We start from the raw sequence: 27,146 nt of genomic DNA on the forward strand, positions 1-27,146 counted from the left end.
TGGCTAATAAAGCCAATTTAAAATGGTGCTTGTAGGGCTATGTGAAGACATAAGGTCTTATATCGACTATAAAAATAAATGGCGGGAAGTATGTACTAGAGGCACTCCAGAACTGGGCCTATTTCTAAATAAGCGATCGCTGAAATGCCACATGTTAAACTTTGCCTTGCAGTTTTCTTCTACTCTGTAGATTCAGACTGAAACCATTAGCGGGCAAACAGATTTACATTGTTTTTTTTCAGTGAGTCTGACATATCAAATGACAAATCGACTATGTGCTCGCAGTCACACCTAATGAAATTCAATCCAATCCAAATAAAACCAAACTACCCAGACAGCAACACTGTTACACTTTCCATTATTTCAATTTATAGAATTTATAGAGGAATACAAGGGCATCATCTCAGAACAATGTGCTCTAAAAGCTCATAACTCTATTCCTATTGCTTGAATAGAGCATAAAAGTGGATTTCTCCTGATTTTGGAAGATTGTTCCCCAGATTTGCCTTTAAAAGGCTTAACACCTAATATTTATGTTTTTCTAACTGTTGGCTGTGAATCTGGTTACTCTAGCCTTGGATGGTGCTCTTCAAAGAACAGCATCAATGGGCTATGACAGCCTCTAGCTAGCTTTAAGCCTCAGCTGGCTACCACACACACACAATATACAGCATAGCCTCAGCTAGCTCAACTTGCCCCAGCAGCTAATCCAAGGCGAGCAGTGTCCCAAAGGTTCAGAGGGACACACAAGCTGTCAGACTCAATGCAAATCACACACGCCCACACTGACTGAATGTTACTAACACAACAATGGATTCTGGCTTGCACATCCCAGTTATCATCAACTAAATGAGAAAATGTGTCTAAACTAAAACATGACTCATAAACATGATGTGGGAATGCTCACCTGTTTTAAGGGGCGAGGATGAGCCTGAAACCTTCTCCTGCCAACTGTATTTCTTACCAAGGGAGTTGTTGTTTAACGTGTCCTGAAAAAGGAAGAAGATGAAGGAAGTGGAGAGAAGGAACAACAGATGGAAAAAAGAGGAACAGAGATGGGTTTGCTCACTGAATTCTGGATCCTGACACAACATATACAACTTCTCTGTGTGTGAGTGTGTGTGTCTCTCTCTTCCTCTCGCTTCTCTCTCACTTCACATACACACATGCACACACAAACCTTTTATTCTGTTGAATGAGCAGGAACTCTTTTGTCCATGCTCCGTGGTGTGCATTTAAAGGGACCCGACATTTACACAAGCCACTGGGAAACACACTCACGCAGTCAGACAGCCTCTTTAGGCTGTTTTGGGGGATAATTGCTGATTGAAGTCATGAAACTTGTGAGGTTTCCTTTCTTTCTGTACATTTCTAAATATGGAAATAAAGAACAAATAAAACCAAAATCAACCTTGTTACAAAAATCTATTTGAACATCTTTGTGGTATCTATATGACACTTTCATTTATAAGTACAGAAAAGAGAGGTTGCTGATCAGTGTCACTGTGAAAGGAGTCGTTTAAAGAGCAGCTTATCAGTGATTGATGAACAGATCCTAAAGGGTGTGGCTGCTCAAAGTGACATCTCTGCTGAGTCCAATTAAATACAACTCAGTGCATCCAGTCCACACCCACAATCAGTCACAACACAGTGACTGAAACACTTTTCAGCATGGTGTTAAAGTTTTTCTTAAGCCATGTCCGCTAGTGGTTTTCAATTCTTCCTAAAAAAAGGTATCTCAAGCAAGACGTGTGGACTACATAATACATTTATAATAAGAAAAGAGTATAGAAAGTCCTTTATTTGCACATTTTTAATCTCTTTTTAAAATATATGTATATAAATGCAACAACCAATAAAATAATTGATCATGGCATCTAGATTAGGCCGGAGAAGGCAGCAGTGTTTACAGAAGATTTGCATTTAGCCACCAAATAGGTTTTAAAAGTAATTATTTCTAACCTTTCAAATAAGCTTATGAATCTGATCATTATCACGACTTATATATTTTGGGACTCAGTGGCTTATTTTAACTGCTTCCACAGAAAGACTATGGTTTAACACTCAGTTGTGGATAATAGAAGAGTTAAACGAAGATTTTAACAGATGGAGAGCTGGAAACTCCTGTGACGACAGCACGCACAAAATAACATCTTTTCCTCCTCCGTCCACCCACCACGCGTGACTCACTATTCCATCTACGTGTACCAGGCGGAGACGGGGCTGTTGCCATGGTAAAGAGTGAATCAGCAGGTAGGAAACAACTGCATATATCTGAGTAGTCAGCTTCAGCAGATAAGTGAATCCGTGACTAAAATCTGTGTTGAACTTGATACAACGGAACACAAGCTTGCCAACTTGAAGTGTTTGGAGACCTCGGAAGCTGATTGAGTGAGATGGGGCACCTTAATTGACAGCTGTCTCAGCCTATCACAGCTGCATCTTGTGTGACCTCGCCATATTTGGATTTTCTGCATGAAATTCATAAATAGACAAATAGAGACGGCTATTAAAACCAGGTCAGCTTGAAACTTTATAAAACAATTTTAAATTGCAATATGCTGCTTGTTCTTTTTTGTATCTAAGTAGACCTTCCATATAGTCACACTGCCACACAAACACATATGCACTTCAACATATGGAGCATGCCAGATAAGTAATTAGAGTTAGATTAATCCTTTCTCGGAGGGACATCTGTCTCTCTGGCCACTGAATCACTTCAATCGGGAAGCAAAAGTCTGTAAAGCAGCATCCTCCTCAGTACTGCAAAAGATTTATTACACTGTGCAACTTTGACTGCTCGATATTTCAAATACTATAACAACTAAAAGGTGGACAGAATCAGAACTGGTTATTCATTTTAAAATGGTAAAGAAAACTAATTTTACCTCATTTATTTGACCACTGCACAAGCACAAAAGGTTTTTAATGATGAAATTCAACCTCTTAACAGTCTGACTCAATGTGGCACCTTTGACATTATTGGATTAAAAAAATACTGCTTTTGAAAAAAACCCTCAGTGGGTTAACCCTGATCAGAGATGCTTTTGTTCAGACACGAGACTCGCTGCCAAACGATGCAGAGCAAAATGTGTCGTATACTTTTGCATTTCTGCAGACTCATTGACCTGGAAACAGTCTCCCAGTGTACACAACCTACTCCTCTTTTAACAATTCAAGGTCTGAGAAAAAACATTAATGACTGGAAATCATCAGAAATCTTCTGTCTCATTCCTGCTGAGTAAGGATGCACACTGTGACACTCTTCACTGTCATGTCTGTCTCAGCTGATTTAGCCATGCTGTCTCAATAACAGAACAATACTTTAATAAATCTACTTCAGCGATGACAGATCAGTTTGTTTGTTTTTGTATAATCCCATGTGATCTTCCCAATCTATTCATCTATCCATTTTGATGGTATTTCGGGCACAGATTTTGTTTTGTGTTTCGTTTTACTAAAACATAATATTACACTGATTTCCTTGATCACACCTGATGATATTTTTTATGACCAAAAAGTATTTTAAATAATAAGTATTTAAGTAAAAGCTTGACACCCACAACTGCTAATGAATTTATCTGGTATAATATGCAGCCTGTTGCTCTGTGTCTTCACTTTCATTGCATGTATTAAACCTTTTAAAGAAACCTTAACAGTAAAGTATTTTAACACTGTTTTAAATGTTTTTTCTAGTTGCTGCATAAAAGGTAAAAACGAACAGTACTGGAATAGACAGGAAGATTTCCCCAGTTGAAACATAAGTGAGACCAATTACTTCCTTTATACTTTTCAGTTCTGACAGCTCAAACAACCTACAGGAAGAAAGCGGAGCACTGAGCAGAGCAGTCTTTGCTTCCAGATCAAGAGCAAAGCAAAGGCAAATAGGCTTTAGACCCTTGGCTGATCGTGCTGACTGCCTGCACTCAAGGAGGGCAAACTCACTCACTGTGTACATTACTATGTATATGACATAGAGGTAGTTTTACATTTCAGTGAATCAAATGAAATATTTCTAGAATTCAAATGTAAACACATGAATAAAATGATTTATTTTTTTTTCTTGAATGACATGGTTTTGCCTTTTTTCTCCCAAATTAATTCCATCACATGAACAAGTCATGGCAACAAATCCTTTATTATCTGAATTAACAGTGTAATGTATCATGTAAAATGATTTCTGACTCTTTGGCCAATTTTATTGTATTTTGTTCGGTTATAAGGCAAAGTAACTGTATTGTTTATCCAACCATATTCTCTGAAACACTAAAGCTCTTTTCACCTAACAAGTTCTAATACACTCACTACATGCTACTTTTCCTTCCCAGAACCAAACGAAACGTCAGTGACGCTTGTGCAGGTGTTGAAACATCTCCTGAAGCTAGATAAAGGTTTTGATTTTGTGCACATTAGATGCGTTTTATTTGAACTTGGACACTGTCCTCAAGTCAAGAAGATCAACATTATTAGCAAGAGGCTATAATGATGAATGTCCTGGTCTAGTAATCGTTACGGGTATAATGGAGGGAGTCAAGAAAAGAATAAGATGAGCACCTCAACTTCAAGTAACTCACTAATTAATTATTAACAAACTACAAACACTACCTAAACCAAATCAGTTCATACTTTAACCATGGCAACCAAGGCTTTTATAACCTTTTGACCCAAGTCATAATGTTGAACAAAGTACTTCAAACCTTATCACTATCTTTCACTCTGTCTACCACCTACTCAAACCATAACTATACCACTGTCATTATCAAAACTTAATTAGTAGATTGTAATGCTCAATTCTTAATTCATAGGTTTTATTAATGAACGAAAAAAGAAAAATCTAAATATCTGTTCTATAGTACAAACACATTTTTTAAACACTCCATCACTGTCACAGTGAACCCGAACATGGTTGGACACATTTGTATGGCTACACCGCTGCTCTTTATTGATACTTTACATTTTTTAGCTCCTATTCCAAAACTAAAGCCTAAAACTACCCTAAACAAAATGTCTTCCTTCTTAGTGTTGGTCCTCACTTAGATTGATTTACATGGACACACACACAGACACACACAGACACACACAGACACACACAGACACACACAGACACGAATGGTCACGAGCTCAAGCACCATTGAAGCAAACAGAGACGGGCACCAATAGAAAAAAGGAAATGACAGTTGAGGCTATTGTTCAGTGGAGAAAACACATCCTGTCAGAGAAGCAATTGTAGTGAATCCAGTGGTGATGTCAAGCAGGTTATCCAGTTACATTTCCATTTTCAAACGTAATATTTGTGTGAGAGGAGGCTCCAATATAGGTGGAGTGAAAAAACACTGAAAGAAAAACACTGAAACATTCTCACAGTCCTCCCGATTACTCATCAATGTTTGTCATTCCACCACAAACTGTGTAGCTGTGTGAGTGAATGTGTGTGTGTGTGTGAGAGAGCGAGAGGATAAGGTTAATTCAGGCTATACCTGTGTGCGTGGCACGATTGGGAAGAGGTTAAGGGTCGTGGGTCTCTTGGGCCGGTAAGTATCCATGGTAACAGGTGCTGCAGGGTCCTTGGTGACTGGCGGAGTTGAAATTGCAGACGCCTTCGAGGATTCTTTGTCACCGCGGTAACCGTCAGCACCATCGATGAGGTCCAAATGCAGCATCTCTGCCTGAAGCTGGCCGACTGCACCTAGCTCCGCCTTCCCCGACATGCTATTGGTTCCTCGCCTCACACGGCTCTGCAGGGATTGGAATAAGCACGGCATCAGTCAAGACAGGGAAGAGAGAGAGAGGTAGACAGTGAGAGAGAGTGTATGTGGATGGGATGAGGAGATTTAGCTGGCCAATTGGAAGCAACTCTGTCTTCAACAGGAACACACTCACTGCCAACACACAGTGCCATTTAAAGCTGAGACGGACTATTTCTAGCATAAAGCTTCTCTACCTGACAGAATTTACCTGCAGTAATGAGTAAAAACTCACTTTGCTCTGCTATTTCTCATTTTATCTTTTTATTTTTAAAGCTTAGAAACCTATTCTAGTAAGAAAATTAGTATGAAAATTTCAAAACAAATTCACGATATTGACCCTGGAAACAGGGAATCCGAAAAACATTCACGCCCCCAAAAGAAACAGATATAATACCTCTGGCCTTTCGTGCAGCACTGCAATTGCATCAGTTTGTTAATTGCTTTGATGATGAAACCTCTCAAAATTGATGACTCCGTTAGGCTAAACAATCAATTCATAAAACAAGAGTTGGAAAATTAGGCACATTTATTTACTCTAATGCTAATCACACACAGTGTACAAGATATGAGTTTGTTGGCAAAAAAAAGAAGAAGAGATTCACTGCTGCTGAAATCAAAACAACACACGAGCAAAGGATTTGAGAGACAGTAAGTCAGAGGGCACTAGGACAGTACAGTCTGGCTTCACTTATCATCACTATCCTTGCAGCTACACATACAAAACAGACACACACAGCACATGGCAAGTCGTTGTTAAGCCTATTATAGTCTTTCGCGCTCTCTGTTTGCCTCACATACAGAGAAACCCGTAACAAAACAAATGCAAATAAAACAAGCACATGAACAATGATGAACAACTGTTTTGGAGGTCTGTCACCTTCTACAGCACAATCAGAAAAAAAAGTTATTTAGAGTAACTTTTTGAATCTTATAAATTTAAAATAATCTGTTTAGTTATTACAATTTGAGAGACATGAGCAAAAAAACAAAACAAAACAAAAACAGTATAGTTGCTCTAGAACTAAAACCTAATTAAACTTAATGCTATAACATTTATTTTTGATACTGAGTAATATGGTACCTTTATTTATTTATTTTTTTTGTTTATTTGTTTTGTCAGTTTTAGACCCTATAAAATTTAGTTTGGATCCAAGTCATATTCTTTTTAAACATCTGTGTTAGTCCTGATTAAAGTTAAGAGTGTTTTCTCTAGGCTGACTGTGGGGTGGGGCTGCAGTATTGGATCACCCCCTCAAGGCAATTGTGTAATTCTCAGCTGCCATACGAAACACAGTCACAGTCACCTTAAACTATTTTAGGAAACAAACCTCACAAAGGAAACTGTGAGGAAGAGAAACCCCCCCCCCCCCACAATTTAATAACCTACTGTTCTGTAAACACTTCATACACCGAGAAATCACAAGTACCAGGAATGTATTATAACCGATATAGTAAACATTTAAACCTTTGTTGTAACAGACAGCACTCCTATTAACTGAATTTACTTGCTGCAGACTGTAAGGTAACAGTAAGGCAGTGGCTGAATGGAATGGAGGTTAATTCATTTCTGTTGGCTAAGTGCTGCCTTCAAGCACATTTGTATGCAGTGAGACACTCATCCCAGATATCCAGAGGTCTCTCACTCCCAAGAAAGAAAGAAGCCGGCCTGTCTTTGAAATAGGACTGCTATAATGGTTTGCTAAACAGCCAAAAGCTAAAGTGGAAAATGTTCATCTAACTGTATTCATATTCAGTCCACATTTATTAGACTTGTATGGTTTAGGCCAGGGGTCTGCAACCTTTTACACCCAAAGAGCCACTTGGACCCGGTTTCCACGCAAAAGAAAACACTGGGAGCCGCAAATACTTTTTGACATCTAAAATGAAGATAACACTGTATATATTGTTTTTTATCTTTATGCTTTGTGTGAACAACTAAGGTGTGCTGCTTATGAAATCCATGAAGTGCTACAGAGAAAATTAAATTATATTTATGTAATCAACACATTTTGAACTCTTAAAGAAATATAACAAAAGGAAAGACACCCAGCTGAACTAAAATGATCCATGTAGCAAACAAAAACTGTTGTGAGCCGCCACCCTTATATCGCCTTTGGGCTGTTGGAGCCTTGACCTGACTCTTAAAAATAATTGGAAAAAAGCACTATGCTGCTGAAAATGAAAAATAGATATTTGCAAAATTCTGCCTAAATATGTATTTTACCTGGTTAATGCGTCTTGGCGGGCGTGGTTTGCAGCGCCGCTGCAGGGGAGGCGGGCGCACCTGAGCGACACCCGCAACCACGCCTCGCTGCCTTTACGTCTGCGCTATCTGTGCTGTTGTGTTGTTGGTGGTGTATGTTGGGCTGTGAGCTGAAAAGCTACAGCAGGCTGGCGCGCACAGCAACCATGTGTGAAAAGTGCTCAATAAAGAGATTCTCAAAAGCATGCTCATGGAAACATCGTCGGGTCTGCCGTGATTTGTTTACAATGGGACTTCTGCTCCTGAACCTCTGCGCACAGAGTCCGCAAATCGGGGCTATATGAAGTCAGTTTACGCAGGACTGTAAGCTGTCATCTGTCAGGCATGAACGGTGTTTGTCTTTAACATAGTTCACGGTGGAGAACAGCTGCTGACTTAATGTGGATCCGAAGATCCATAATTGGCCTACCTGGGGTTGAAAGTCTCAATAAATGCACGGCGTTTGGCGGGTATACCAAGCTTCATGAGTGTGACTCTTATTTTGAGCGATTAAAAAATAATAGAATATAATTTTATTTTTATATTTCAATATCACAATAATCTTCCAATTTAGAACTACAAGTTAAAAAGAACTAACATAAATAAAATACACTTCAGCTAAATACTTCTAATTTATTTGCCCAAACCAGGCGGAGCCGCAGTATAAGGACTAAAGAGCCGCATGCGGCTCCGGAGCCGCAGGTTGCCGACCCCTGGTTTAGGCATTTACGCATACAACTGTTTTGAATCAAAACGAGGGCAAAAGCAAGAATAAAAAGCTCTTTTAAAAATACAGACATAAGCCAAACACAATGATTGTCAGGACGCAGAAATTAACTGTACATGGAGATCGTACTCTTTATAGGCTTGTTTACTGCCCAGTACATATCACACCATGGATTACTTTCAAAGATGATACAAGAAAGGACTGACACCAATATGTAAAAATTTAAATATATATATATTTTCCATAATCTTAGATTGCAGTCAATCATGAATTCTATGTTTGGAGTGTGAGTTTATATGTAATCTCTACTAGAGCTGTTTTTGTTATTTAGTCAGCTTGATGCCAGCTGTTGTAGATGGGATGGTTGCATGTCTAATATGCTGACAATAAGTAACTGCAACAATATCTGGAATAAGCATGTTTATACACACTTACATGTGACAAAGCCATGATTTAAGTTCATGGGAAGAGGCTTGAGGTGAGGAGGAAGAGGATATCATTGTCTTGTTCCTATGTGTTTTCACTCCTTTGGTGAAGGGGACCTCTCATTCAATAATAAAACATAGGTACGACCCTTCATATCTTAAGTCTGAAGGTGCAGACATGAATTCAAATGTGCCTCCACATAACTTTATTGAGTTTTCCTCCATTTCCATCTTTGGCATGCTACACATGTGGCCAGTCTCCAGGCACATACATAAAATCTGATTAGACAGAACATCCATGGCCATCTCCACAACTGTGGCTGGGCAACATAATGGCTTACATCTCCTATAGTTTTACTAGATTAAGTCTTTATTTGTGAGAATGCATCAATTTGATGGAAGACACAATGACACCTTAATCAATGTATATTTATGAGTATAATTCTTTTTTCATGCCTGACTATATCTTTAATCCTTTTTTTGAGCATCCAGTATAGCAGGGGTCAAGCCCAAGGGGTCATGTGAGAAACTGGGACTGCTGTTGAGGGTCACTCCAGTAAGCCTATAACAAGACAATATTAATACTGAGCAGATCTGAGATCAGTTTATTGGTGTGGCTCTCCACAACAGGTCCAGTTTCTCTCCTCGGTTAATTAATTGCCCACTCCTGCTACATATGTTTATCTACCTTTCCATCCTCTTATCTACTTAATAATCTTCCATCAATCTATTATCCATCCATTTATCAACCATCCAGCAGTCTAATGTTATATATTCGATTCTTGTTCTTTGATCTATCCATCAGTCTACCTGGCATTTATCCCATCCCATCTATATACCACCGTTCATCATTCAGTCTAACAGTTATACTGTTTATAAATGACCGATGTTGTTGATGTCTTAAACCTGTGTTTTGTTCACAGCAGAGATTATGGGAAAATGATGCTTTTGCTCACTTGATATTTGACCTCAACAAACAATATAAGGATTTTAGGGTCTCAAATTTTGCTTTAAAGTTTCTTTTAATACAGTTTGATGTTAATTTTGTAAACTATGGATAGACTTACAGTAATACCGGTGATCAAGCAGGGCACAATTTGAGGCCTGCAACCTTCGCTGCCTTTGCTTCCCAGCTAATGTTGTCATGGTCACTATAGCTCATCGTTCATATGCAGTCATCATTTATCCACCTATCTATTCTTTACACAATCCAATTATCCATCGGTCATCTTTAATCTACCAGCCATATCCAACCAACCATTTACACACATTGCAAATACCTGTAAGTGACATGTGAGGAGCAGTAAATTTGTGTTATAGGGCATCAACATCATGTCAATGTCTGTCTGTGTGTCTAATAACAACAATCTTCCCACAAATATTTTTCTTCCTTTGCCTACCCCCACTCTCCTTCACTTCACCTTTTCACCTGCTAAAAATCAATGCCTCCTAATGGAGCCTGCAACTGCTCTTCTCCTCTTCTTGTTTATGACCAGAAATTATTACTGGACTCTGGAGAGCCCTGCCCCCTGTTGCTAGGAGACAAGGAGATCAGTGACTAAGGAAATGATGCTGCCTTGAAGACGTGATGCTCTTCTCTCTCCCAATCAGAGTAGCAGGAGCAGGGGAAACACACGGAAAGACTGAAAATGTCAAATCACCCCAAACGTACTGCTCAGCTGCAAACCGAATGCCAGAAACATAAAATATAGAAACAGAACATCTGAACCATACCATATGTGTTTGTCATATCCAGAGTTTTGGCTTCACTCTGCTCTTATAAAATCCAAAAGTTCTCAGATCAATGCGGATTTCGTAGCAGACTTTTTAGAAAGCACAAAGTCTAGTATGTATTAATGAAAAACCCAGTAAACATAACTAAATATATTGCAGTTTCATTACAACTGCAAGCCACTGGATCATAGTCATGGCATAATATGTTTTCTAAAGTCTCTCTCTCTCTCTCAATAACTTTCAAAGCTGCAGAACTCTTGATCAACAGCAGGTAACTCTGCAGCTCAGCGCCCACGAGCTGCAGCCAGTAGCATGTCTGCGTGAGCTGACATGCTCTCTCTCTCTCTCTCTCTCTCTCTCTCTCTCTCTCTATATATATATATATATAAATATACATATAGATAGATCTATATATAGACAGATATAGATAGAGAGATATATATAGATAGATATAGATAGATACATATATAAAATTTGGCTTCAAATGAATCATGCAGTAGAGGGTTGGGCCTTGTAAGTGTCTGTTCGTGTCAATGGGAATCCATAAAGGTAAGCACAAGGCTGAATATCAGAGCACTGCTGTCATATCGGTTGTTCTTTATTAACAGTAGCAGAGCCAAACAGGGCTTCTCCTGTTTCCGTTTGCATTGAGAAAGCAGCTTCCTCTCCACTGTTACCATGTGTGGATGAGATGACGTGAGCGGTATCCATGGGGGCAGTGTGTGTGTATGTTTGTGTGTGTGTGTATAAGTGCCAACACTGCATGTATTTTCAGCTTTGACATGTGCAGTAGGTGAGAGAAACACTGTTGCCATGGAAATGGGTCTGCTTCTCCACTGGTGTTTTGCTAGACCCTCTTTCACTCCCTCTCTCTCTCATTGCTCCATTTTTTTCTATTGCTTCTGTCCTCACTCTCCATCCTCACTCTCCCTCTGTATATCACTCTCCTTCTGCCCTTCTGGATTAAGGGGATCTGTTTCACTGATACTTATTGATACAGGTTCACCTTTAAAACATTTTTATGGGCACATTTTATTTTAAGACAATACTGTCAAAGTCATACAGTGCATTACAAATATCAGTAATTAAAATGATACACGAGGGACATGACACCTTTTTATGAAGTTCATTAGCTCAGATTTTTCCAACTTTCTGTAAAAGGTTTTTCTCTTTTTGTTTCTGTAAAATTAAAAATAAATCATTTCAAATATTTACATTAAGGAAGTGAATTTAATGTAATATATTCAATATAATATACCAAAATCTGTTATGTAATCTTTACATGAAGTATGGCAACATCAGCCATTCTGGGCCAAACTGTTCTGTCAGTTCCCAAAAGCATGTAAACACTATGATTAAAACTGGTCTAGATATTATTTAAATCCAATAAATTGATTCGTTTAGCTGTTCTCCTAGGTTTTAGAATCAAGTGGACCATTCAGCGGTTTAAGATAGAGACGATATATGAGGATAGTTAACACTATAATATCTAGCTAGTTGAATACCCTGTCAACAACCAAACAAAGGTCTACAACCCATGTATTGTGGTATTAAAAAGCTGTACAGAGCAAGAAGGACATGAACAACTGTTAATGACATGTGCCTATTCAAAAAACAGGAGACAAAACAGTGCAGCTCGCTGAGAAGACCAGAGCCTCAAACAAAGCAGGTGAAGCTTTGAGCTGGAAATGGGGTTGGCGCATTATCACCTAAAAACTGTTAAATATTTTGAATTATGTTTATTTCATGACCACAGGACTGAAAATTGGACTCAATTACAAACAAAATAAGAATTAATTAGCCTTAAATATAGAATGAAGGCAAGACCATTAGAAACATTTGTACAATATCTGGGAAACAGTTTCCAGTAAGCAAACAGTGTTTCCTTTTGATAGACACAGTAGTGCTTGACAGATTTAACAGCTGTACAAAGAAGTCGAGACAATGGCTTACATTGTGTCCTTTGTTAATAGGTTTGCGACAATAAAGCAGAATCTAGACATAATATAAAGACTTGATTCTCCATGTGTGGTAAATCTGTGTGTAGACACTGCTTTTTGTGTGTTTTTGCAGTCACTCAAATGTAATTGGCCTATCTGACCCCACCCTGACATGCGACATTTCAGCCATCCGCACACGGCAAATGACTCCTAATCAAATCCATTCACCCTTACACTCAGGCATGAAAGCCCTTCCCTTTCTCTCTCACTGATTTTTATAATGCATGTTGTCACTTTATGTCACTCAGAAGCACTAAATATCTCTAAGTCTCATTCTGGACATGAGCTGCTCTCCATTAACCCTTCACAAACCCTTGACGATAGCCATGTGCACACTAATTTCGATAAAAGCCCATTTTCTCTGTTTTAGGCTTCTGTCTAGAAAAATAGGTCTTCTTCAACAGGAGCTTCTTAACTGTGGAATTGCAAGTGACTTTGGCGGATTCATGTTTGTGTCTTCACCACAAAAATGAATCAAAGAATCTATTTAGTTACACTGTCAGCAAAATAAGCAGAAGCTTTGTTTGAGAAGAACATTTTGGGATAAAAGCACCTAAATAGTCTAATAATTCAGGCCTATTTGATGGTAATTTGGATTTCTTCAAAAATATACCGACAATCTGAGCTTGATTTACAGCAGTCCAGCTTGTTGATTTAAAACATCAAAAACACTCCTGCTCAGGTGCAGGAGTGTTGGTGTCCAGACGGCAGAGACTTTATGGGTAAACTGCACGTGGTTAGCTACAATGATTAATATCAGTCAGCTCAGCTTTTATGTCCTTTTACATATATATTAAGTTTATATTTAGTATCAAATACTGTATACCCCAATAAAATGTCAGGAAATTATGGAAAAATATATATCTTTTCAATCCAAGTCTAATAAAAAGAGATATAAATCAAAGAGAGATTCTGATACAGAAGGAAAACAGACACACCCGTCTGTCTCTCTGTGTTAGCCCTGTGACAGACTGGCAACCTGTCCAGGGTGAACCCTGCATCTTGCCCTGTGGTACCTGGGATACCCCCCGAGACCCTTATAAGGATAAGCGGATGAGAATGGGTGGAAAAGGGCATCCTGTCCCATCAATTATTTGAAGTACTGTACAAAATATCTCATTCCTACCACTATTAACACTACTATCAAACTGTGCTTACTTCTGCCTCTGGTGGCCAATTTGGGCCTATTTTTAATCAGTCAAGCTACAGGGGTCCGTTCTTCATACCTCGCTTACTACATCCAAGATCAAATGACACATCCAAGATCAAATCATCGCACCAACTTTGAGCTCGCTAATCCGGTTCTCCGAACACACCTGTTGTTGACGATTAGTATAGCTGGATGAAGTAATCTGAGATCACTGGGTGGCTTAAAAGGGGCTACGCATCGATAGTAGAAACATTGATCGGCAACCCTTTGATTGGTCGGCGAAGATGTCGAAGGCGCGCTCAGTATTTTTTTCGGCAGCAGAGCAAGAACTCTTGATTGAGGGATTTCAGGAGTTTCAGAGTTTAATTAAAACGCAAGGGAACACTGCAAAGGCTGCGAAAGCAAGGAGAGAGGGCTGGCAGAAAGTTGCTGACAAATTAAACTCGTAAGTAATTTATTATATTATATTACATTATATCCTCTTTCACATTAGAGTCACAACAGGACCCACTAGAACATGGGAACAAGTAAAAGTGAAATATAAGAATATTCTACAGAATGGTAATATTTATCACTTATATTGCTTTTAGTCTCTTGAAAAGAGACCCTGAAATAATCTGTTTGTTTGTTTATAACAGCAACCAAGAAAAGGGCAGAGCAAATAAAGACAGGTGGTGGTCCTGCACCCCCTCGTCACACCCCGGCTTTTTTTACTGTGACATTTATTGACATTGTGGGGTTTTTTGTGTGTAGTTTTACATAACAGTCCATCACTTTTACCTGTTCCCATGCAAGGGGTGACTGAAGCATGCACAGTAAGTTGGGAGATATATCTATATATATACACATATACATATATACATATACACATATACACACATATACACATATACATATATATATATACATATACACATATACATATATATATACATATACACATACATATATATATATATACACATACACATATACATATACATATATATATATATATATATATATATATATACATATATATATACATATATACACATACATATATATACACATATATATACACATACATATATATATATATATATATATATATATATATATATATATATATATATATATATATATATATATATATAGAGAGAGAGAGAGAGAGAGAGAGAGAGAGAGAGAGAGAGAGAGAGAGAGAGAGAGAGAGTGTTAAGTAAATAATACCCTCACGGGAAAATCGATATCTCTCTATGAGCACACTGTCACGCTGAGCTAAAGGATCCTGTCTGTCCCGCAATATCCGCTGAATTCTGAAAACTCTCCTTATCAATCTTGCACCTTCCGCAATGGGTTGCTCGCGTAAACGGACAGGACATGGCTGCGACAGACTTCCCAAATCCACCTTCACTTTTATAGCCGTGGTCTCTCATCTTGATTACACGAAGTGTTTTACTATTACTACTCTAAAATATGAATTACATCTGAAATAATCAAATACATGAAATAGAATGATTAATAGTACATTTCCCTTTTTTTTAGGAAATGACCTGTATGTATCTGTATGAAATCAATAAAAGAATCAAATACTGCATTATCTTTAGTTACATTGATAATATTTATTTATGGAAACACAGTGGAGAAATATCGCTGTTGCTTTCGTATGAATGAAGCGGACATACCTGAGTGGCCACGATCTAATCCTGTTTACATAAAGTAAGCCTGCTCCCGAGCAGGTTTACGCTTATGGATCTGTTGCTATGACAGCAAGTCCCGGATAAGCTTCGGAGAACCGAATGATCCAAGATCACGCGAAATCGTCAACAATCAAATCCAGCTAACTTACTTAGCGAGGTACGAAGAACGGACCCCAGGACTGAACAAGCCCCAGAGGCGACATGGCTATGTGGTCGATGGTAGACACCTGTGGCAATGGGACTGAAAACACCTGAACTTAAAGACTAAGAGGTCAGCTGGAGAACTTCCGTCCTTATAATGTAGTTAGCCCACTGTCCATCCACCCACCGAGCAATACCACAGTGCACATCTCTGTGGCCCCCTACTCAGGCAGACACCACACATGTCTGGTGTGTCTGATGTTCCTTCCATGTGATTGTTCATTATTGATGAGACCAGATACATTCTCAGTCTCCCATCGGATGATGAGATCACTGATGAATTCAGCTTGGTGTGTGTGTGTGTGTGTGTGTGTGTGTGTGTGTGTGTGTGTGTGTGTGTGTGTGTGTGTGTGTGAGAGAGAGAGAGCTCCCTCCCAAATATTCTAAAGCTGCACTGCCTCCTCATAAATTTTTTAAACAGACTGGGCCTCTAAAACTCTGTGCACTTTAAAATGAGAAGCAAAGACAAGGCAGTACCCCTGAGGTTTGTGATTACATCTGAAACATGAAGAATGTCAGTCAGTCTCATCAAGCTGATTCAGTCTTTTGATCCTTGCCTCTGTTTTCCATCGTTAAACATTCTGCCAGAAATGTTTTCAAGCACATCGTAGTTCACATGACAAACTGAACAAAACTAGAAAGACGTGGGAAAGAAAGACACAAAGACCAATTCACTCGCTAATAAGGTTCTTATGGTTAATGTAATTTAAAAAGCTGAACATTTACACTTCCAGCATACTGAGGAAGTTGATATACCATTTATGTTGCATTTGTGTCTACTATGGTTGTCAAAAAAACTCAGATATTAACTGATATTAAAACTAATGTTTAAATACTAATAAATACTAATAAATTAATCAAAATGATTTTTTAAAAATTGTCATCTTTACCTCCTTCAACTGGCACAACAAGCACAGAGCCCCTCCCATCACTTACAGCTAAAGGAATTTTAAGAGGAAAGCATCTATTTTAAGAACATTGAAGTATTAAACCGCAATTATAAATGCAACCCTGGCTGGTGCACATGTTAACTATTAGCAATTATCCGATAGCCACATTAGCCATTTTAGCACAACTAAATACCGCGCCCAAAGTTAAATTTCAACTTTGCCATAATGCTCTTCTTCTATATTAATGAAACTATTTAAAATTTTGGGTATTGTTTAAATTTTTTTTACCTTTTGTTTATTAGAAGATTCTATGATCAATTACCAAAATAATTTATAAAATTATTAAAACCTCTAAACTTAATCTTAAATACTTGTTTTGTTAAATATAACTTATAAATGGGAAAATTAGTTGAAAACTGAGCACTCAACTATTTTAATAAATGACTTCTTTGCCACTCGGTAAATCTCTTCTTTTATGTGTAACTTGTTCTCAGCCAACACTTAATGAAAAATGTTTGTTAGCCAGTGGCTACATTTGTTATTTGTCATCAGAGCTCGTTTCCTAAAAGCAGCTTCTTTTAGTCTTAAGTGACGGGATTGAAGATGGGCACAAGACAAATATAGAACACAAAACATGAACTAAAAGAATCAAGCTGTGTACAACTGTGGGGTGGGTGTAGTGCTCTATGCAATATTAAATGGATGGTTTAAAAACCTCAATGAAAATAGCAGTGGGTAAAAAATAAACACTGTGACGTCTTTCTTTTTATTACTACAACCTCCCTCTGTCTGGGGTCTATCTGGATTTCATGCTGGTGACAAAAACAACAATTTCCTTTATTCTGCATCCTCACTGGTGAGTCAGTGCAAGATAGAAAACACTCATCAACAGATGAGAATCAACAGATCTTGTTACTGACTACCACAAAAGATTATACGACCCGGTTATTTACTGTACAGGTCGGGAAACCAGCATTGCTAAATACACAATTCACTAAGCGCTGGACCCAATTCCAAGCATGTGACTGTTGTAGCTGTTATCTAGCCATAAGATCGCCAAGAAATTGTTAAATTGGACATTTTGCAATTTTTGTCCTTCAACATATAACTGCTAAAATGATCTTAGAACAAGAACAATATTCTATATGCAATCTACACACTAACCAAACCTTAACTTTTGAGCCACATCTAAATTTTCAGCCTAAATGGTCTCCTACAGGATCTGTACTGTCATGAGAAGAAAATTGCACAATAGGGGGATTGCATTTTTGTCCTTCTTTCTTTTTTTCTTAAACAGTGCACTTATTTCCCCCCCTAATCATTGGTTGACATACTGAGGAGATAAACAAGAAGCAGTGCTAGCGGATCACAATCTCCTGATTCTTATAGAACCTTCAGGCCTTAACTTTAGCTTTAGCCTTAACTTTAACTTGCAGGTTTCGACCAGTTCTTTGCTCCAAAAGAAAGTTAATCCCCTTAGACTAGATATGTAAAATGATGTATGTATGGCATATGCTTTGCTCTAAAACAAACATGCTTAGATGTCCAAAAGTGAAGATGCTTGGCCATAATGGACAGTATCACTTTTGGAGAAAACCAAACAAACCCTAATCACCCCATATATATCATTACACACAGTGGTAGAGAGGTAATGAATGACTGTACTTTGCTAAGGCTTGGCCAACACTGGCACATGCAGCAGGGCAGTGATCACAAGGACAGCAGCAAATCTACAGTAGAAAGACTGAAAAAGTATGGCCCAGTCCAAGTCCAGACATCAACCCAACTGAATTGCTGTAGCACAGCAAAATCCCGCAAACTTCAATGAACTGCAGGTACATGGTAAAGAAGAGTAGACCAAAGGACATGAGATTTCCAAATGGAGGGGAGTGACATTACTAGGACCAGTGAGCTGTCTCTTCCAGCAGCAAAAGTTTGTTTGCTCTTCCTGAGAGTGACAACATGTGAGATTTGTTATTGGTTGTGCTGTGAGATTTGTCTTTTTTTGCCTCCAAGGAGCCATTTTGGTTTCTGCGAGGCTCTTCAAGGAGATGAGTCATCTATATTCACACACATAGACACTTTTTGCTGGAAGTGCTCACATTCAGCAACGTGAGCTATAATTAGCTCCCAGGATAGCAAGACAAGAAAAAAAGAGTACTGTGTGAAAGAGTACTGGCTTTTAAAACCCCAAATATTCCCACCACTCTGCATTATTAGAGTCATTTTTTGTCCCATCAGTCAGGTCACTGCCTCATTAAATATAACTCACAGAAATAATGAAAAAGGAAAAGAAAGATATAATCTTATTTACTCACACAAATGCCCTGTGAAAAGCCCCTCAGCCCTCTAGTTGCCTTGGTTACAGCAGTAGAGTTAAATAGAGGATGATGATCTGACAGAATAATAAATTTATTTCAACAACTAATTTATTTCCTCCTTCAGCACCACTCCACTACTATTTCTCTCATAGTTACATGTATATATTCTTTAAGTGTTCTGTTCTGTTAGTGACCCCCTCATTTCTATTCTTAAAAAAAAAAAAAAAACTCCCCAAAATAAAACTCTTGGTGGATTTCAACAAACAGTAAACAGCTCAGAGTGAATTATTTAGATGCCCAGGATGGATCGGGGCAATCGCATGCGATCACATTCAAAGTTTTTTCAGCGAGTGCCTCTGACGCCGTCTGTCAGGCCTGTCTGCCTCGGGCCCCTGTTCTCTGCTGGCAGGAAGCTGAATGCAGCAGCTGTTCATTACAAAACACTACAGAGAGGAGAGACTGACCCTTAGCTGTGCCCAAACTTTGACAGTGTCACCGAAAGGAGGCAAGCCCAATTTTGGAAGGATCACATGATGAAGTTGACGAATAACACCGGCGGTTATGCATGAGTGAAACGTACAATACAATTTTTTTTTTTTTTTTAAACTTTGTTAGATAAAGTTAAAAGGCTTTGGTGTGCGATCATTTTGACCTTGTTTGTCAGCAGCCTTTTCAAGTGGACGACTGTCTGATGTAACTTAAAAGCTTCCCAAGAGACTCATAAAGTTCCCAAAGTCCCACCACAAAAATAATGTCATAATCTTTGCAGGAGGACTTAAGCATGCTTTCTATAAATGACAAATAGCATATACTAACAATTTGAACCTCCAACCCAGCTTTACATAACTCAGCGGATCCTCTAGTATACTGCAGCTCCCATTCAGAGCTGCTGATTATTTTTTTCACCAGCAGCTGATAAAGAATAACTTGAAGATGAACACTACATCTGCAGCTATGACAAGACATCTGCCAAGAACCAGCTCTTCATGCGGCCATCCTACCTTTATATCTGGGCCATTGCAATTAAGGCTCATCCCACACTCATCTGTGATCTCTGTGATTTCGGAGAGGTCGTCGTCCTCAAATTCATCAAGGCTGATGTCATGGGTCAACCTGGGTGAAAGGGTAGATTAGGGTGAGAGGAACAAGAAGAGGATAGCGAATAGATGAGTGATATATTTAAAATACAGGGAGTGCAGAATTATTAGGCAAGTTGTATTTTTGAGGAATAATTTCATTATTGAACAACAATCATGTTCTCAATGAACCCAAAAGACTCATTAATATCAAAGCTGAATGTTTTTGGAAGTAGTTTTTAGTTTGTTTTTAGTTTTAGCCATTTTAGGGGGATATCTGTGTGTGCAGGTGACTATTACTGTGCATAATTATTAGGCAACTTAACAAAAACAAATATATACCCATTTCAATTATTTATTTTACCAGTGAAACCAATATAACATCTCCACATTCACAAATATACATTTCTGACATTCAAAAACAAAACAAAAACAAATCAGTGACCAATATAGCCACCTTTCTTTGCAAGGACACTCAAAAGCCTGACTTCTTCCTGTACCACTGCTTGAAGAAGGTGTCTTCCAGAAACTGGCAGTAGGACTGGGAGTTGAGCTTGACTCCATCCTCAACCCGAAAAGGCCCCACAAGCTCATCTTTGATGATACCAGCCCAAACCAGTACTCCACCTCCACCTTGCTGGCGTCTGAGTCGGACTGGAGCTCTCTGCCCTTTACCAATCCAGCCACGGGCCCATCCATCTGGCCCATCAAGACTCACTCTCATTTCATCAGTCCATAAAACCTTAGAAAAATCAGTCTTGAGATATTTCTTGGCCCAGTCTTGACGTTTCAGCTTGTGTGTCTTGTTCAGTGGTGGTCGTCTTTCAGCCTTTCTTACCTTGGCCATGTCTCTGAGTATTGCACACCTTGTGCTTTTGGGCACTCCAGTGATGTTGCAGCTCTGAAATATGGCCAAACTGGTGGCAAGTGGCATCTTGGCAGCTGCACGCTTGACTTTTCTCAGTTCATGGGCAGTTATTTTGCGCCTTGGTTTTTCCACACGCTTCTTGCGACCCTGTTGACTATTTTGAATGAACGCTTGATTGTTCGATGATCACGCTTCAGAAGCTTTGCAATTTTAAGACTGCTGCATCCCTCTGCAAGATATCTCACTATTTTTGACTTTTCTGAGCCTGTCAAGTCCTTCTTTTGACCCATTTTGCCAAAGGAAAGGAAGTTGCCTAATAATTATGCACACCTGATATAGGGTGTTGATGTCATTAGACCACACCCCTTCTCATTACAGAGATGCACATCACCTAATATGCTTAATTGGTAGTAGGCTTTCGAGCCTATATAGCTTGGAGTAAGACAACATGCATGAAGAGGATGATGTGGACAAAATACTCATTTGCCTAATAACTCTGCACTCCCTGTGTATATATATATACATATACATATACATATATATATATACATATATATATACATATATATATATATATATATATATATAATCCTCAAGCCATAGTACATCTCAGAATCTCTTGCTGACCCAGTTGTCTCTTCTATGCCCAGTCCAATGACAATTTGAATATAGGTCGCTAAAAATGACAACAAAAACCAAAAAAAAAACAAGCATAGGCGTCTACATTAATATTTATAAGAGATAAACAGATCTAAAGTTATTGTTTTGTGTCATAGTACTGTTCCTAATAAATGGAAAAATGGAGTTTAAATCTTATACCACTTAGTTTCATACACTTCACTCAGACCTCTAAGGGATTTATATTTAGTATTAAAGCACTTAGTAAATGTTTCAAGCACTGATTTCAAGCAGATATAAATCATACATCCAGAAGAGAAGAGAAAATGTAAAGGTACATGCAACACTATTATTGTATTATAACAGCATTATTGTGTGTACAGTTTGTGGGGGGGTATATTGCCACTGAAAATGTGTTCTTCTCTAATGAATACTACCTGCTCGTTTAGAGCAGAAAACAACAAGCAAGCTTCCAGGATTTTATCGGCCTGTTTTATTTTGTGAATATCTCCATCTGCTGTTTGTAAAAGTGATTTTCTTTTGTCACCACTACACTTCATTCATCACAAGTGGGACCAAAATGAATACCCACAGCATAACTATTTTTCTTCTCCTTCTCATACTTTGTCAGTGATAGTGAGCTATAGGGTGATTATTCAAGGAAAGTAATGTATTACACATAATTCATTATTTTTTTCTGAAACATAATGTATCATGCTACTTATTTAAAGAAGGTAATGCCTTACACCACTTGTAACGTTACCTTTGGATTACCCATTGGATTTACTGTCACATGAGGCCACATGTTGGCACACATGCAGATTAGGAAATTAAGAAAATTGCATTTGTGTTTTGCAGAGAAGTACAAACGTCTTGACTGCTCCTGCAGCAGAAAGGGAAATGTATGGTCCTGCTGTCTGTGGCAGAATTCAATTAACATCCAGTAAACAATGCTTCAGTTTTCCCCATCTGCAATTATGGCTGCATGCTGTCCCTTTACCCTGCAGCCTCCCGGCGTAACAGACTGAGTCAGAGCAAAATGTTATTTGAGATGCAAGACAAAGACGACAGAGCACGAGAGCAAGCCATCAAATAAACCTGGTAAACCTGTGCAGCTACCATCCCCCCACTGAGGCATCATGGTAATGTCATTTCTGACTTTTAGCGTGAGTGTACATACAGCTATTACTGTCTTTAGCCATCACATGTCAGAGGGTGGGTATAGAAAGTTAAATAGCCTGAGAAAAAGCATCTGTTACCTCCATAATGAAGCCCTGAAGGAGGTGGGAGATACGGGCTGAAGGAAGGACAGAACAAAGTGAACAAAAGAAAAGAAGACAATGGGAAAGTAAAAAAAAAAAAAAAAGAATACATGTAAAATAAAATCACTTTTACAACACAGCTCTACACAGTGTATGTGAGTAACTTAGATTACCTTAAATAAAATTACTTGTACAGGTATTTTAACTCTTTTTAGGCAATTTGTGGTGAGGAAAAATTGATTTACATCATCATTATTCTTAAATCTTTTTTTGACACTAAAACTTGTATGTCATAGGTTAATGATTTGATTCTGACTAACCTATAGGTAAAAATACCTACATTTAAAATGATGAAATAGTGTTAGTTTGTTAGTTTGTCCAATTACTTTTGAGCACTTGGGGAAGTGTGTAGAAAAATGGCAATAATTCCTCAACAGTTAATGCAGTACTTTTGGAAACCCTCTCAATTAAAGCCAAAATTCTGAACTTTAATCAGATCTTAATTGTTTTGTTTGAAGTCCCCTGTGGTAGTGTACAGGGGCAAAACACTTACCAAATACAAAATATTAATAATGTTAGCCCTGCGACAGGTTGACAACCTGTTCAAGACAACCTGTAACCCTGGGCTATTTCACCACAAGTTTGCATATATTATTGAACTATAAGTGAGGAAAAGTTATCAGATACCAGACTGAATTTCAGAACATAAAGTCACCTCTTTTTTCATTCTTACCTCTGGCAAAATAGGCCCTTTCTCTCTAATTTTAATTATATATCTATCTATCTCTCTATCTCTCTCTCTCTACATATATGTATATATATACACATATATGAGAGAGAGAGAGAGAGAGAGAGAGAGAGACAGGGGTTTGTTTTTTCTGTTCGCCATATAGGTATTTATTGAAGTGAGCATGATATACCCCAAGATTCAAACCTTAACCTATAACGATTAATTGTTGCATTTTGACATTCAATATTGTAAACAGTGAAGAGTACATAAAGTAAAGATTTGAGAGAAGAAGGAAAAAAAATCATGAAAGTGTTTTGTGGTATTGCAGAGCTGTATGAATCCACTTGTGTTTATTAAGAACCAATTTCTACAATTACAATTCAGATTTGTCTTGTTTTAAAAAAATATCTTGATTGCCTGCATAAGTCTTGTATTGTGGCTCCCCTGTGGCACTCTGAAAGGAAAATTTCTCCAAATATATATGTAATGAGGTCAATTGAAAAAATTACTGTGTTCACATAGCACCACCAGAACACCAGCAAAACCTTCTGTTGTTGTTAAAAAGCTAGTGTTGGAATTTAATGAAGAAGCGCGGTGTCAGTTTTGGAAATTAATCTGAGAGTTTGGTGTTCTTCTACACGTCAAACCAGTCAGCTGTGACATATAGATTTCAGCTTTATGTAGACTCTCTATGGATAAATCCTGTGCTCCACCTGAGCCTCAGTCCTCAGGACCTCACACAGTCCGCAGGAAAGCAAAGAACTTTTTACTGCTACGAACAAAAATTTACAAATCTATTTTCACGCTAACTTGCCTTCAGCTGTCAGTCGCAAAACTGACACCGTGCCTCCTTGGTAAATCCCAACCGCAGCTCCTTGACATTAAAATAGAGTTGCCCACCGGTGCATCTAATTACTAAATTCTCCCCTAAATACCATAAATTCAGCTTGGACCACTCATTTTATTTTTATTAACTTTCATGCATGAAAGTTAATTTCTTGCATGTAATATATATCCTTAAAAATCGGGTCCTCTACCAGAGGCCTGGGAGCTTGAGGATCTCTTTGCTCTTCCTAGGACTGAGCTCTTCTGGACAGAGATCTCAGATGTTGTTCCTGGGATCTGCTGGAACCACTTGCTTAGTTTGGGGGTATGCCTTTGGAACATCAGATTGGGGGCTCGACTCCCAGCCAGGGCGTCTGTATCCAGTAAGGTTCTCTAGGCTACCGGGATGGACAGTAGAAATGCATGTCAGTTTCACACAATCCAATCAGCAGCTGTCCATTACTGATATGAAATGGTAGGTACAACAGATGCTATTGATTAGATTAATTAAGAGTTAAAAAGTTCCATAAGGTCATCTGTATCTTATCAATTATTTAATGTCAAAAAGCTCTCTTGAAAATGTCAATCTGTGAAATATAATATTTTCTCTAAACACACTGACAACTCAATTTAAAATTCACCTTCCTGAAATTTAACTTATATATTTGAAAACTGTAATATTAATAGACTATATTTAAATGTGTACACTAATCAACAGGAAGCTTGCTGGACCAGATTATCTAGGGAGTACTTTGCCACAAAAGTTTAAGGAATACCAGCCTTAAAGTACACAGTATTTAGATTGATCTTAATCAGTATGTAATAGTAAGGTTTTGACCCCCAGCCCATTGACACAGTCCAGCTCTATCGACATTTCCACATATGTCTGCAAACATTCGCTCACAGACAGATCTGAAGGGAAACCTATCTGATTTTTATTAATAAACTTTAAATCAACCTATCCAGAAAATCCCAGCCTCGATGCACCTTTGCTAGCTTTGCCTTGAGGCAACTGTTGTTGTGATTTGGCACTGAATAAATACAACTTTTCAGTTGTATTTATTCAGTGCCAATTCCCTTGGGATTATATTCCTGCACTATGTATACTCATCATCTCACTACACTTACAACCCTACCAGCGATCAATGCAGGCTGACTCAGCAGACTGCTTGGGCTGTCCAGGTCAGAGATTCCTGTGACACATTTACTGTGTCATCATTACTGAAAGTGAGACGTGGCAAATAGGGTCAAGATGTAGTAACAACAGGCCGACATCAACATCATCACCGTGACACTGCACAGAAAACCAAATAAATTCAGCAACATTTAACACAGGACGGGACTCGGGATTCGACATGCAGTTGTGCATAACTGCTGTTCTTCACTAAATCCCTCCAACATGGAAACTAAAGACTTCATATTTTAAATTTTTCAGCAAACAAGTTAAAAACACACATGGAACATGTAGCCTGAACAAGACACCAGAAGCATCTTGTGTTTTTTTCAACAATTTTGGCAAAGTTTAGAAAGACCAATCCAGAAGTAGTTCTGTAATAAAAAGGAACACATTCAGGGATTGAAAATTGACTGATAAGTTGTCGAATATGTCTCAAAACATACATTTCTCTATACAAGATGTCAAAAGAAACTTAAGTTCACCTCTCCTTGGCTGATTTGAGCATTTCCTGCTCAGATCTGTGATTTTGATCCCATTCTCAGCACATTTTATCTTTCTGCTGAGATTATTTAATTTGATTGTTCGCTTTAAGTGATGTGGGTTTTAAACTGTTCAGCTTTTAAACTGCCCCTGCAGACAAGTCCTATCAGCTCATGTTGTAAAACAACTTCAGATTGTAACAACGATCCAGGACGGATGTTTCAGTTTTATATCGCTAAGGATGTGGGACAAACTGCAGTAACAGCAGGTGGTGAGAGGGCAGCCTGCTGCCATGTTTGTGTCTCTTCGGCCTGTCTCTCTGCTTGTGTTAATGAAGGGCAGAATGACCTCACGATCGGGCCATGATGTGCTCGGCCAACTCAGTAATATATATATATATATATAGATAGATATATATAGATATATAGATATATATATATAGATATAGATATGGATATAGATATATATAGATAGAGAGAGATAGAGAGAAATAGATATAGATAGATAGATATAGATATGTATAACCCAATATAACACTGATAGAACTACATTTATCTAAAGCTTGCTTGCAAATTCACAAATGGCACACAAGGTCAAATACGGGTATTTTCCTTTTAACTCTTTTTCATGTCGATCCGTATTTGATGTAATCTCTGTGAGAAAAAGACAATTTTGCAGCTTATCATATAGGAAGGTCACACAGCAGTGAGAAGACGACCTCTGTTAATAGAAAGAGATAAGAAAAATATGCAGAATGGTATTAAATCTCTTGACAAAGAGCAATGAGAAATAAATAGTGCTTCTATATCTTTTATTACAGTATTTGATAATGCATTAGTGAAAGCAGGAAAGCCATGCTCCCCACACAAGCGCATTTACTTCTCTTAAATTCTACGATCACATGTGTTTCTCTGTTGTGTTGCTCTGATCATGCTATTCTACCTTTCAGCCCAGTCTTTAGTCATCACAGCAGCTCCAACTATACTCTTTT

At 38.2% G+C, this 27,146-nt stretch overlaps 1 protein-coding gene across 4 annotated transcripts in view; it reads right to left on the bottom strand.

Annotated features, from left to right (window-relative positions):
* Positions 1-27,146, bottom strand: part of mapk8ip1b (mitogen-activated protein kinase 8 interacting protein 1b) — a 59,953-nt gene that overhangs the window by 13,507 nt on the left and 19,300 nt on the right. For 3 of the 4 annotated variants that reach the window (XM_039604421.1, XM_039604373.1, XM_031751494.2), the window contains exons 2-4: positions 20,121-20,232; positions 5,478-5,735; positions 908-989 (exon numbers count right to left, since the gene is read on the bottom strand). In XM_039604421.1, the coding sequence (XP_039460355.1) occupies positions 908-989; positions 5,478-5,735; positions 20,121-20,232 (452 nt within the window). The remainder of the gene's footprint in view (positions 1-907; positions 990-5,477; positions 5,736-20,120; positions 20,233-27,146) is intronic. The other variant, XM_039604496.1, reaches the window with a different exon arrangement.

This window comes from Oreochromis aureus, linkage group 1, assembly GCF_013358895.1.
Source record: "Oreochromis aureus strain Israel breed Guangdong linkage group 1, ZZ_aureus, whole genome shotgun sequence".
Classification (NCBI taxonomy): domain Eukaryota; kingdom Metazoa; phylum Chordata; class Actinopteri; order Cichliformes; family Cichlidae; genus Oreochromis; species Oreochromis aureus.